General features: G+C 43.7%; 1 protein-coding gene across 1 annotated transcript in view; it reads right to left on the bottom strand.

The window, feature by feature from the left end:
- Window positions 1-3,631: 3,631 nt before the first annotated feature.
- Window positions 3,632-12,991, bottom strand: part of LOC130246813 (venom phosphodiesterase CdcPDE) — a 17,639-nt gene continuing 8,279 nt past the window's right edge. The window contains 15 exon segments of the mRNA XM_056479957.1: window positions 3,632-4,302; window positions 4,693-4,834; window positions 5,598-5,730; window positions 6,054-6,131; window positions 6,527-6,653; window positions 6,733-6,769; window positions 6,771-6,885; window positions 8,457-8,502; window positions 10,341-10,513; window positions 10,619-10,706; window positions 10,896-10,965; window positions 11,175-11,302; window positions 11,660-11,691; window positions 12,336-12,458; window positions 12,680-12,788. Coding sequence (XP_056335932.1) covers window positions 4,129-4,302; window positions 4,693-4,834; window positions 5,598-5,730; window positions 6,054-6,131; window positions 6,527-6,653; window positions 6,733-6,769; window positions 6,771-6,885; window positions 8,457-8,502; window positions 10,341-10,513; window positions 10,619-10,706; window positions 10,896-10,965; window positions 11,175-11,302; window positions 11,660-11,691; window positions 12,336-12,458; window positions 12,680-12,788 — 1,575 coding nt within the window. The 3' untranslated portion in view covers window positions 3,632-4,128.

The following is a 12,991-nucleotide window of genomic DNA, read 5'->3' as shown; positions in this document are numbered from 1 at the left end:
GACACTTTTAATGACACATTTTAATGACAAATACAGTGAAAACATGATCAGAAAAATATTCCAGACACAATTATATCGCCTCATGATGATCATGTTTATGACAGATTTATGACAAGCTTTGTAACATCAAGTTAACAATTATAATGATAATAAACAGTCATCTTTTGCATTGAATTTTACAATTAATTTGCATTTAAAATGACAAAACTGAGCAAATGACACTTAATAACAGCGGTTATAAGCATGAATAACATCTCATTCACATTCATGACGTGTGTTATATGGTTATAAAGGTTTAATGACAGTCTTACGAACACTCCTTTCAGTAAAGTGACACCAAACATTCATGTTTAGCACTTTAATATGATGATAACTGTCCTCAATATAGCTGTAAAATCAGACATAAAGCCATAGCTGATAATATGGAATACAGAGCTTTACTATTATTATTCATTAAGCCCAAACTCAGACCAAACACATGCGCTATAGGGGAATTGATCAACTAAATTGGCCATAGTGTATGAATATGTGTGTATGGATGTTTCCCAGTACTAGGTTGCGGCTGGAAGGGCATCCACTGTGTAAAACACATGCTGGAATAGTTGGCGGTTCATTCCGCTGTGGCGACCCCTGATTAATAAAGGGAGTAAGCTGAAGGAAAATGAATAATTAAAGTAGAGGATGCTGGAAACTCAGCTTGACATGGCAGCAGTACTAACTGAACACCTACAGAGCAGTTTTAAGGCATCATAATTCTTCAGAATATATAATAATGCTGTATTTGTTCTGATCAGAGCAGTAATAACTCAAACACACACTGCTGTTCTGGATAAATCCAGTGTAATTAATTTCCACTGAATCAGGAAGACGGACGGCTCCTACTCCTGCTTCAAAATAACCAGCAGCGTCCCGTTGATATTTTTAGCTGACTTAATAAGAGGCTTCAGTGTTTCTGATGTTGGAAGTTCTGCTGGACTAGACCTGACATTTAGCTTCATGGACAAACATCATCAGAGGAACAAAGCTGACACAGAGAACAGAAGAAGAAGAGGAAGAAGATTGTTTCTTGTGTGTGTGTGGAAACAGTAAAAACACACTCCTGAACACACACACACACACACACACACACACACGCACACGCACACGCACACGCACACGCACACGCACACACACACACACACACACGCACACGCACACACACACACACACGCACACACACACACACGCACACACGCACACGCACACACACACCACATGATGCAGACGAGCAACAATTAGAGAAAACACAACATCATTACATCCCATTAATGAGTGTTCATCAACAGTCTGTGTGTTTTGGGTGTATTTGCGGAGGTGAACTGCATTATGGGATGTTGATCTCTGCTCTGTCCACTTCTGATGATAAAAACTCAACTCTACAGTTGAACAAAGAGACTTTTAGTGACATTTTAGTGGTTTAAAATACTATAATAAATAATATGTAGAGGAATAAGTGTGTAAATAATAGTACATGTGCTGCAGTTTATACAAGGGTTCTGTAGTGTAATAAACAACACCAACACACACAATACAGCACTGCACACTATCACACATGCTCAGGAAACACACTCACACAGTTTCCAAGGTTAAACGTTGCTGGAGGAAAGATCAAGATCCCATAATGACATTCAGAAGCAGGAATAAATGAGGAAAAATAAAAACATCAATCATAAAACATGGAAATCTGATGTTGTTCTGCAAAAACCCTTTTCTTACTGATTAGTTTCTGTCTGTTTCTAGTCCAAACATGTGAACATTCTGAAATCAAGAAGCATTTCTAGACGAGCAAAGAATATATTGCAGTTTTCAGAAATAATGAGAGAGTTTTTCATTAAAACAAGCTAAATAATCTGACAATGGGGGAAGAGGAATACTCCAGTTTTTCCTTTTGACATAAAATTATTAGAACTTCCTTGAACTGAGCTGCAGGTCAAACTGAGCATCAGAATGGGGAAGAAAGGGGATTTAAGAGACGCTGAACGTGGCATGGTTGTTGCTGCCAGACGGGCTGCTCTGAGTATTTCAGAAACTGCTGATCTACTGGGATTTTCACGCACAACCATCTCTAGGGTTTACAGAGAATGGTCCGACAAAGAGGAAATATCCAGTGAGCGGCAGTTCTGTGGGGGCAAATGCCTTGTTGATGCCAGAGGTCAGAGGAGAATGGCCAGACTGGTTCCAGCTGATAGAAAGGCCACAGTAACTCAAATAAGCACTCGTTACAACCGAGGTCTGCAGAAGAGCATCTCTGAACACACAACACGTCCAACCTTGAGGCGGATGGGCTACAGCAGCAGAAGACCACACCGGGTGCCGCTCCTGTCAGCTAACTGACTGACCCACCCTTCTCTTTGCCTAAACCCAACCGACAGTGTTTACAAACGCTGTGTTTTCAGCCCAGCCCCTTCCCTAAACTATACCCGCCAACATTTGTCTCTGAAATTCCGAGACCAGGGGGGTGTGGTGTTCGGGAGTGAGGTGTTTGAATAACACTGTTATGAACCGGGTTAATAACACTGTGGTGTTAGTAACTTTACTATGGTGGAAGTTTCAGGCGTCTGCTGTGATCGGATACTATAACAATTTAGGCGACCTGGGAGTAATACAGACTGAGGACCGGGTGAAAGGGGGGGGGGGGTGAAATTACAGGAGTTTTCCGGGAGAAATTACAAAACAGGAGGCTGGTGGGAGATTGGTCTGAAATACGGGAGACTCCTGGGGAAAATGGGAGTGTTGACAGGTGTGCCCTAAACCTAACAGCAGTGTTTTATAAAGCAATCCAGAACAAGAAAAGCCCTCGTCTGATCTTTACCATGTTTTCAGATTTCACCACATTCTCACCCTGTTATTTACCTGTTATTTATTTTTTTGGCTTCTGTTTTTGTCTTACCTGCTTTCTGGAACCACTCGAACCCCATGGTCAACTCCTCTCTGCGTCTCAAGTCCGCTGACGTACATGATGATCCACTGGTCAAACGGGTAACAGTGGGAACGCTGTCCATATGAAAGTAAGCAGTCAGCTGGTAGCAAAGATAAGACATCATACCAAACTTTAGTGTTGGTTTTAAAGACGGAATGCAGCCATACACACCTCTGGTTACACAATTCACGCTCTCCAGAAGTGTACATAGGGGGACGCTTTCAGAATGAGTCTGTGTTAGTTTTAAGTTTCATATTTGCAGAAAATATGTTTGATGATATTTAGAGATCCCACACATCCGGCTAGACATCTTTCCACACCATTACTCTCTCAAAATGAAAACCGCACGCTTTCTGGACAGCCCCAAGAGTAGTGTGAATAAGTCTTCACCCCCTTACTGATTTCCTATTGACATGTTTTTTCCTTTCAGGGCAATAATCTAAACACAGCAGCAAGTCCACTTCTGAACGGCTGAAGACAAACTAAATGGTGACTTTGGAGTGGCCTAGTCAAAGTCCTGACCTGAATCCAAATGAGATATTGTAGCATGACTTTAAAAAGGCGGATCATGCTGGAAAACCCTCCAATAGGGATGAATTACAACAGACACACACACACACACACACACAGAATAAAACGGTCCTCAATCTGGACACTCGTACAGCACTCAAACAGCTTTCATTAATTATTTAATGATTGTTAGTTTTATAGTGCGTTATATTCACTCGTTTGCTGGTTTATTAGTTGTTTTTAATTAACATTCATTAGTCCAGTCAACACTGATTGTCAGGTTACTTCATTTCTAGGTCAAAATCATGAAATGTCTTATATTTGGAGATGTCTTTACAGACTTTCTCTCAGATATAAGAGCATTAATTAGCTGATTTCTCATACACATTGTTATTTCAGAATTATTTACACATTTTTATGGTAATGAGTTTTATGATAATTACTTTACATTTGTTAAGTCGTAATCAGTTCACATTTATTCTATTTATTTCTTTTAAATAATTTAAAGTTAAACTAAATTGTTAATATAACTAGATGAGATAAAATAAATGTACATCTTTCATTTTTACAAAGTCCGCTATAATAACCCTGATGAATGACAACAGAATAAATTAAATCATATTAATATCCTAATGAGCGAAGTGCGCTGATTGGAGGACTCAGTTTTTGGGGTGAATGGCGGCAGTGGGGCGGGTCTTCAGGCGGAGCAGCTCAGTGATTGGACGCTTGCTGTCCTGAAAGAAGTCCAATCCGGTGATCCATTCCACGTCTCTCACACGAGATTGGTGCATCCAGAGCAGAGGCTCCACCCACTGCGACTCCGGCTGACCGTCCTGCACACATCAGCTCAGCTCGTTAGTTCACTACAGTAGAACACTAATGAACATGTCTAACTCTATTAATCACTTCACACTGTGTGAATCCTTCACTGAACACTACTGCACTGCAGCAATAAAACAATGACATCATAACAGCATTACAGCTTCAAATGCTCCAATACTCCTAATAACTGATCAATTCATATCATATTTCCATTGATTAGATTAATAGAATAACGTCAAGCACTTTAATAAATTAATTTAACTCTATTGGCAGCAGAGAGCGATGACTGGACTCATGAATGTGTGTGTGTGTGTGTGTGTGTGTGCAGGTGTGTGTGTGTGTGTGTGTGTGTGTGTGTGTGTGTGTGTGTGTGTGTGTGTGTGTGTGTGTGTGTTGCTCACAGCGCAGCTCTCGGTGTTGTGCTCTCGGTGTGGCAGCAGGAAACACACACTCTGCAGCTCTCCTGAACACTCGGCCGGCGTCTGAGACTCGTTCACACAACTCAACAACACCACGAAATAATGAGAGGGAAGAGGAACCAGCCTGAACACAAGCAGATACACACACGCAGAGTCAACATACACACACACGCACAGAGAGAAACACTAACACAAACACACACACAGACAGAGAGACACAGACTAAAACACACACACACACACACACACACACATGCATTCATACATACACACACACACAAACAGAAACACTAACACACACACACACACACACACACACACACACACACATACACTACAACACAAACACACACAGACGCATGCATACACACATGTACACACTAATACAAACACATACACAAGCATGCATGCACACACACGCAGAAACACAAATGCACAAACACACACAAACTAAAGCACACACACACACACTAACAGGTAACACATAAACACGCACACACATACACAAACAGACAACATACACACACACACACACACGTATACACACACAGGCATGCACACACACACGCACACACACAAAAACTCTAACACACACAGACACACACACACGCACGCACGCACGCACGCACGCACACACACACACATATATATATGCATACACACACGTACACATTTAGACAGACAGACAGACACAGACTAAAACACACACATACACACATATATATATATATATTTGCATACACACATGTACACATTTCCGCATAAACACACTCACACACGGGCACACACACACACACACAGACACACATATGCATACACACAGGTACACATTTAGACAGACAGACACAGACTAAAACACACACACACACACACACACACACACACACCTCTGGATCTGCTGTGGAGCATCTGCGCGACCGTCTGAATCCGAGTCATACACTGGACCCATCAGCACGTGTAGCCCGTTATACTGAGACGCCAACCGCACCAACAGAACCTGCTGCAGATACTGCCACACTCCTGAACACACACACACACACACACACACACACACACACACACACACACACACACACACACACACACACATTATACACAATACACACACACACACACACATTATACACAATACACACACACACACACACACACACATTATACACTATACACACTCATAACATACACACTGCAATTAGCCTGTTATACTGAGAGACAGCACAACCTCCTACAGACACTCACTACACACACACACAATATATACACACACATTATAAACACTCTACTCAATAAACACACACACACACACACACACACACACACACAGAGAAAGATAGAAGACTCACTCTTGAACTCTGGGAACATCGGCACCACATTTCCAAGAGTCAGAGCGTCAAACTGAGCCTCAGACGACACGTTCAGATCTGACAACACAACACGTCATAACACAACAACACAACACGTCATAACACAACAACACAACACGTCATAACACAACAACACAACACGTCATAACAACACAACAACACAACACATCATAACACATCATAACACAACAACAACACAACACATTCTAACACAACACATCATAACACAACACAACACATCATGAGAAACAACACAACACAACACATCATAACACAACAACACAACAAATCATAAAACAACACAACAACACATTCTAACACAACACAAAACGTCATAACAAACAACACAACTTAACATATCATAACACAACACAACAACACAACACATGGTTACAACTGCAATGAAACTAAAGCAGCAGCAAGAACACACACACACACACACACACACTCACTGGGCGGGAACAGGAAGGCGTGTGTGATGTTGGGGTTGTTGTTGTACAGGTCACACGTTGCGCTCTGATTGGCTGGAATCCTGACATCTGCTCGGAGACAGTCTGACAACACTGGAGAACTCTCCGCCTACCAACAGAACACTATGAGCAGTGTGTGTGCGTGTGTGTGTGTGCGTGTGTGTGTGTGCGTGCGTGTGTGTGCTGACCGTTCTCTCCATGGTGAAGGAGCTCCAGATGGGTGTGTGTGTGTGTGTTGTAGGCCGTGATGAAGCCGTGGTGGTTCAGCACACAGTATTGGACATCAGACTGGAGGACTCGCGGACGCCCGAACAACAAGTGCCGCCGCTCGCTGTCCGCCACTGCAACACAACACACACACACACACACACACACATTACACACAGCAGCGGGTCTGTGGACTGTGAATTACTGAACACATCTCAACAGGACAGCAGTGAACTAACATCCATTCATTCTCCTTCTGCTTAGTCCCTTCATTAATCAGGAGTCGCCACAGCGGAATGAACCGCCGACTATTCCAGCATATGTTTTACACAGTGGATGCCCTTCCAGCTACAACCCAGTACTGGGAAACACCCATAAACACTTATTCACACACACACACACACACACACACACACACACACACACACACACACACACACACACACACACACACATACACTATGGCCCAATAGCACATGTGTTTGGACTGTGGGGGAAACCGGAGCACTCGGAGGAAACCCACACCAACAGGGTGAGAACATGCAAACTCCACACAGAAACACACACTGACCCAGCCGTGACTCAAACCAGTGATCTTGCTGTGAGGCCACAGTGCTAACCACTGAGCCACCGTGCCACCCAGTGAACTAACATTATACAGCTAACATGCAGTGGGTAGCACAATCGCCTCACAGCAAGAAGGTCGCTGGTTCGAGCCTCAGCTGGGTCAGTTGGTGTTTCTGTGTGGAGTTTGCATGTTCTCCTTGTTCTCCTCCTCCGGGTGCTCCGGTTTCCCCCACAGTCCAAACACATGTGCTATTTGGCCGTAGTGTATGGGTGTGTGTGTGTGTGTGAGAAGGAGTGTGTATGGGTGTTTCCCAATACTGGTTTGCAGTTGGAAGGGCATCCGCGGTGTAAAACATATGCTAGAATAGTTGGCGGTTCATTCCGCTGTGGCGAGCCCTGATTAATAAAGAGACTAAGCTGAAGGAGAATGAATGAGTGAATCTGCTGTACACTGAACGGAGTGTGTATTGAGAGCAGTGATGAACAGCAGGGCTGATAGTGATGTAGTGATGTGTGAAGAGTTTTCAGGAAGCGCTGCCCCTGAAGCGTCTCCTGTTGATCAGAAGTGATGAATAATTGAGCAGATCAGATGTGCTGCTGATGTGATCATGAGTAATGAGCGGTAACACACGTCATGTGTTCTGCTGAATATCATCACACATCTGATCAGCTGAACTCAACATCTGCTGTTCCAGAGCAGCGCGTCATCATCTGTCCTCAGATCAGCTGATCCTCACTGTCTACACTGCACATCATGACCGTCTCACCTAGAGATCCTGTCTGTTTCTAAACACTCTGAAATTAGGCAGCGTTTTCTACACAAGCGGAAAATATAGTCATGTGATCAGACATGAGTCAACATGTAGAGTTATTTCAGCTAGCAGAATAATCTGACAGCGGGGGGAGAGAAATAATCCCCTTTATCATGGAGACACAAGATTATGAAGCTCTCTTCCACCACTGGCAGATTATTGTGTTTGTTTTCAGGTGAAAGTCACTTTATTATTGACTCATTATGTCTGATGTCTAGACTAGATCCAGAACATGCTTCTAGATTTCAGAATGTTCAGATATTTGGACTAAAAGCAAGACAGAAACTCAGAGGAGGAGCAGATCGTTTCGCCATCCTGAAACTCACCTTCAGCATCTGTCAGGTTCAAGCGTGCGTTGATCATAGTGTCATTCTGAAAAACACATACACACACGCGCACACACACACACACACGCACGCACACACGTGCACACACACACACACACACACACACACACACACACACACACACACACACACATGCACGCACGCACGCAAGCACACACGCACGCACACGCACACACACACACACACACACACACACGCACACACACACACACGCACACGCACACGCACACACACACACACACACAAATTCATATCAAGGTGTTGCTAGCAACTATGTGGTTGTTAGGGTGTCATTTTGCAGTTGCTAGGGTGTTGATGGGGTGTTCTGAATGATTGTTTTGTGTTGCTAGGCAGTTGATGAGCTGCTCTGAATAATTGGTGTTGCTAGGCAGTTGCTAGGGTGTTCAGAATGATTGTTTTGTGTTGCTAGGCAGTTGCTAGGGAGCTGATGGAGTGTTCTGAATGATTGTTTAGTGTTGCTAGGCAGTTGCTAGGGAGTTGATGAGCTGCTCTGAATGATTGGTGTTGTTAGGCAGTTGCTAGGGAGTTGATGAGCTGCTCAGAATGATTGTTTTGTGTTGCTAGGCAGTTGCTAGGGAGTTGATGGAGTGTTCTGAATGATTGTTTTGTGTTGCTAGGGAGTTGATGAGCTGTTCTCAATGATTGGTGTTGTTAGGCAGTTGCTAGGGAGTTGATGAGCTGCTCTGAATGGCTGGTGTTGTTAGGCAGTTGCTAGGGAGTTGATGGAGTGTTCTGAATGATTGTTTTGTGTTGCTAGGGAGTTGATGAGCTGTTCTCAATGATTGGTGTTGTTAGGCAGTTGCTAGGGAGTTGATGGAGTGTTCTGAATGATTGTTTTGTGTTGCCAGGGAGTTGATGAGCTGCTCTGAATGATTGGTGTTGTTAGGCAGTTGCTAGGGAGTTGATGAGCTGCTCTGAATGATTGTTTTGTGTTGTTAGGCAGTTGCTAGGGAGTTGATGGGGTGTTCTGAATAATTGTTTTGTGTTGCTAGGGAGTTGCAGGGAGTTGATGGGGTGTTCTGAATGATTGTTTGGTGTAGCTAGGCAGTTGCTAGGGTATTTTCTGTGGTTTTGGCAAGGTAACTGCTTTTAAGGGCGTCAGGTTGTTGTTAGAATATTCAGAGTGGTTGCTAAGGTGTTGTCAAAGGGTTGCAGAGCTGTTTTTTGATGTTTCTAGGATACGGTGTGGTTGCTAAGGTGTTGTCAAGCAGTTAAAATGTAGTTATAATTGGTTGCCACATGTATCTACTTGTTACGGTGTCACTGGTTTGTTATATTCTGGGTGGTTGCTAAAGTGGTGACAAGATGTGGCAATGCTGTTTTATGGTGGTTGTTAGGGTGTTGCTTGGTGGGTACAAGGGTGTTCTGGGTGGTTGCTAAAATGTTGCAATGCTGTTTTATGGTGGTTGCTAGGGCATTTCTTGGCAGTTTCTACATGGTCTATGTGGTTTGTTTGCAATGGTGTTGCAAGGCAGTAACAAAGGTGTTCTGGGTGGTTGCTAAGATGTTGCTAAGGTGTTTCCAGAAGGTTGTAAGGCTGTTCTATGGTACAGCTTGGCGGATGCTACAAGGTTGATATATTGTTCTGAGTGGTTGCTATGGTGTTACTAGACATTTAAAAGTGTGCTCTACATGCTTGCTAAAGTGTTGCCAAGTAATGCCACAGTGTTTTGGTGGTGGTTAGGTAGTTGCTAGGGTATTCTGGGGAGTTGCTAAGGGGTTGCTATAAATACTATATTAACTTTTATTTATATAAATAACTGTAAATCTGTTCATGCTGAAAGGTGTTTGAGAATGTGAGTGTGTGTGTGTGTGTGTGTGTGTGTGTGTGTGTGTGTGTACCAGAGCAGTGCAGCTGCAGCCCAGTGTGTCGGTGGGCTCCAGGCTGGTGATGGGACACTGGTGTGGGCCGCTCTGCTCCTGTGGGTGCTGTGGGCTGTACACCGGCCTCCTCAGTAGGTGGTTCATGCTGCCGTGGGTCCCGTTGTTCTGGAATGGAGTGATTTCCAGCAGATCTGACAGAGCAGAGAGGAGAACAGACGCTCACACACTGATGTAGTGATGCTACTGTACTGTGTGTGTGTGTGTGTGTGTGTGTATGTGTATATAGAGTTTCCTACCACACATGAGGTTGTACAGCTCAATGTTGGAAAACGGCTCCACTTCCGTCTGAAAGAGGAATTTGGGCCCAAAACCGAGAAACGAGGCCTGAGACACACACACACACACACACACACGCACGCCATTTATGCATTTATCAGCTGCTCTTCTTCCGAGTGACTCCTAGCATGCAGGATCTCTGATCATTCACACACAAAGAATCAATTCATGTCATCACTCAACACACACACACACACACACACACACACACACACACACACACACACACACACACACCTGCATGCTGTAGATGTCATTATCATATCCATGATTCCCTCCTGCACAGTATGTCAGAGACCCCGGATACCTGCAGACACACACACACACACAGGCACATACACACATACACACACACACACACACACAGGCACATACACAATCTTTTGTAAAACATTCAGGTGTGTATGTTTGTTTGTGTTTTGTTTATGAGCGTGTGTGTTGTGTGTTTTGGGTAAGAGTGTGTATATAATGGGAGTGTGTGAGTGGTGTGTGTTTATGAATGTGTGTGTGCTATACCTCTCGAAGAGCCAGCGTGCGTTCACCAACACACTCACGTCCTCGATGCGTCTGTTATTGGCGTAATGGAAGCGTTTGGGCAGATGATGCTTCAGATAGGGTTTAATCATCTGCTGCGGATGCTTACACTACACACACACACACACACACACACACACACACACACACACACACACCACATCAAACACTCTTTACGCATGAATCAGACAGATGTAATCCTGCAGTGTTTACAGTGTGTGTGTAGGAGCATTCCAGCATCTCTATACTGTAAATATAAAGCATCAGGCTCTCTACAGTAGTACACAATGCTGAAACACACACACACACACACACACACACACACACACACAGGCAAAACACACACTGTAGAGCAGCGCTTCATCCAAAACTCACACACACACACACACACACACACGCACACGCACACACACACACACTTCTAGAGGCACAAACACCATTATACACAACTCTGCAGAAACACCTACCGACATGTTCGCCACTAGTGCAGCTGCGTCCACTGTCAAACACACACACACACACACACACACACGCACACATCCACACAAATATTATTAATAACAAACATAAATATATATATAATATAAAAATATGAGTGTGTGTATGTGTGTGTATGTGTTTATGTCTGTTAATATCTGTGTGTTTATGCATGCTAATTTGTGTGCGTGAGCATATGTGTGTGTGTGTGTGAGAATTGAAATTGTGTGTTTGTGTGTGTGTAAGTGTGAATGTGGTTATGTTTATGCATGTTAATGTGTGCCTGTGTATGAGTGTGTGTGTGTTTGTTTGTGTGTGTGTGTGTTTGTTTTGTTAGTTTAAGTGTGTGTGCACATGTGTGTGTTTATATGTGGTAATTTGTGTGTTTATTATATTGTGCAGTGTGTGTGTGTTTTGTTAGGTTGTGTGTGTGCATGTATGGTCATGTGTGTTTGTGTTTATGTAAGTTATTGTGCATGTGTGTGTGTGTGTGTGTGTCTGTTTTGTTAGTTTGAGTGTGTGTGTGTGCATGTTTGTGTTTATGTATGGTAATGTGTGTGTGTTTATGTAGGTTATTGAGCAAGTGCATGTGTGTGTTTGTTAAGTTGAATGTGTGTGCGGATGTGTATGTTTATGTATGGTAATGTGTGTGTGTGTGTGACTTACAGGTGTCTTCTTTGTTTTTGGCTCTGATTCGTCCAAACGGGCCCTCATTAACATACAGATGACTGACATCACCAATGAAATCCTGTAGAACTTCTTTACGCTCACAACTGGTCTCCTCCATACCTACACACACACACGCACGCATGCACGCACACACGCACACACACACACGCGCACACACACACACACACACACACACACACACACACACACACACACACACACACACACACACACACCTGCATATGGAATGTTTAAGCAATACTGGACATTTATGGTCCTCTGATACAAGAGTGTGTGTGGGGGTGTGGGTGCGCGCGCGTGTGTGTGTGTGTGTGTGTTACCATGGTCTGCGACGATGATGATGTTGATACACTGATGAAGGTTAAGTTGTTTGAGGCCCGTCATCAACTGACCAATAACCCGGTCCACTCCCTGCAGAGCCAAGATCAGCTGCACACACACACGCAAACACACACACTGTTTATCAGTAAACAGCAGCTGTTTATCAGTAAACGTAAGCATTTTAAAGTGGTTTCTGACATCAGATCAGTATCGTGCGTGTGCAGGTGTGTGTGTGTGTGTGTGTGTGTGCGCGTGTGTGTGTGTGTGCGTGTGTGTGTGTGTGTGTGTGTGTGAGAGAGAGAAGGCCATCC

Source organism: Danio aesculapii, chromosome 19 (genome assembly GCF_903798145.1).
Source record: "Danio aesculapii chromosome 19, fDanAes4.1, whole genome shotgun sequence".
Taxonomy (NCBI): Eukaryota; Metazoa; Chordata; class Actinopteri; order Cypriniformes; family Danionidae; genus Danio; species Danio aesculapii.
The sequence above is the reverse complement of the archived record's forward strand: the minus strand, read 5'-3'. Positions and strand labels throughout refer to the sequence as shown.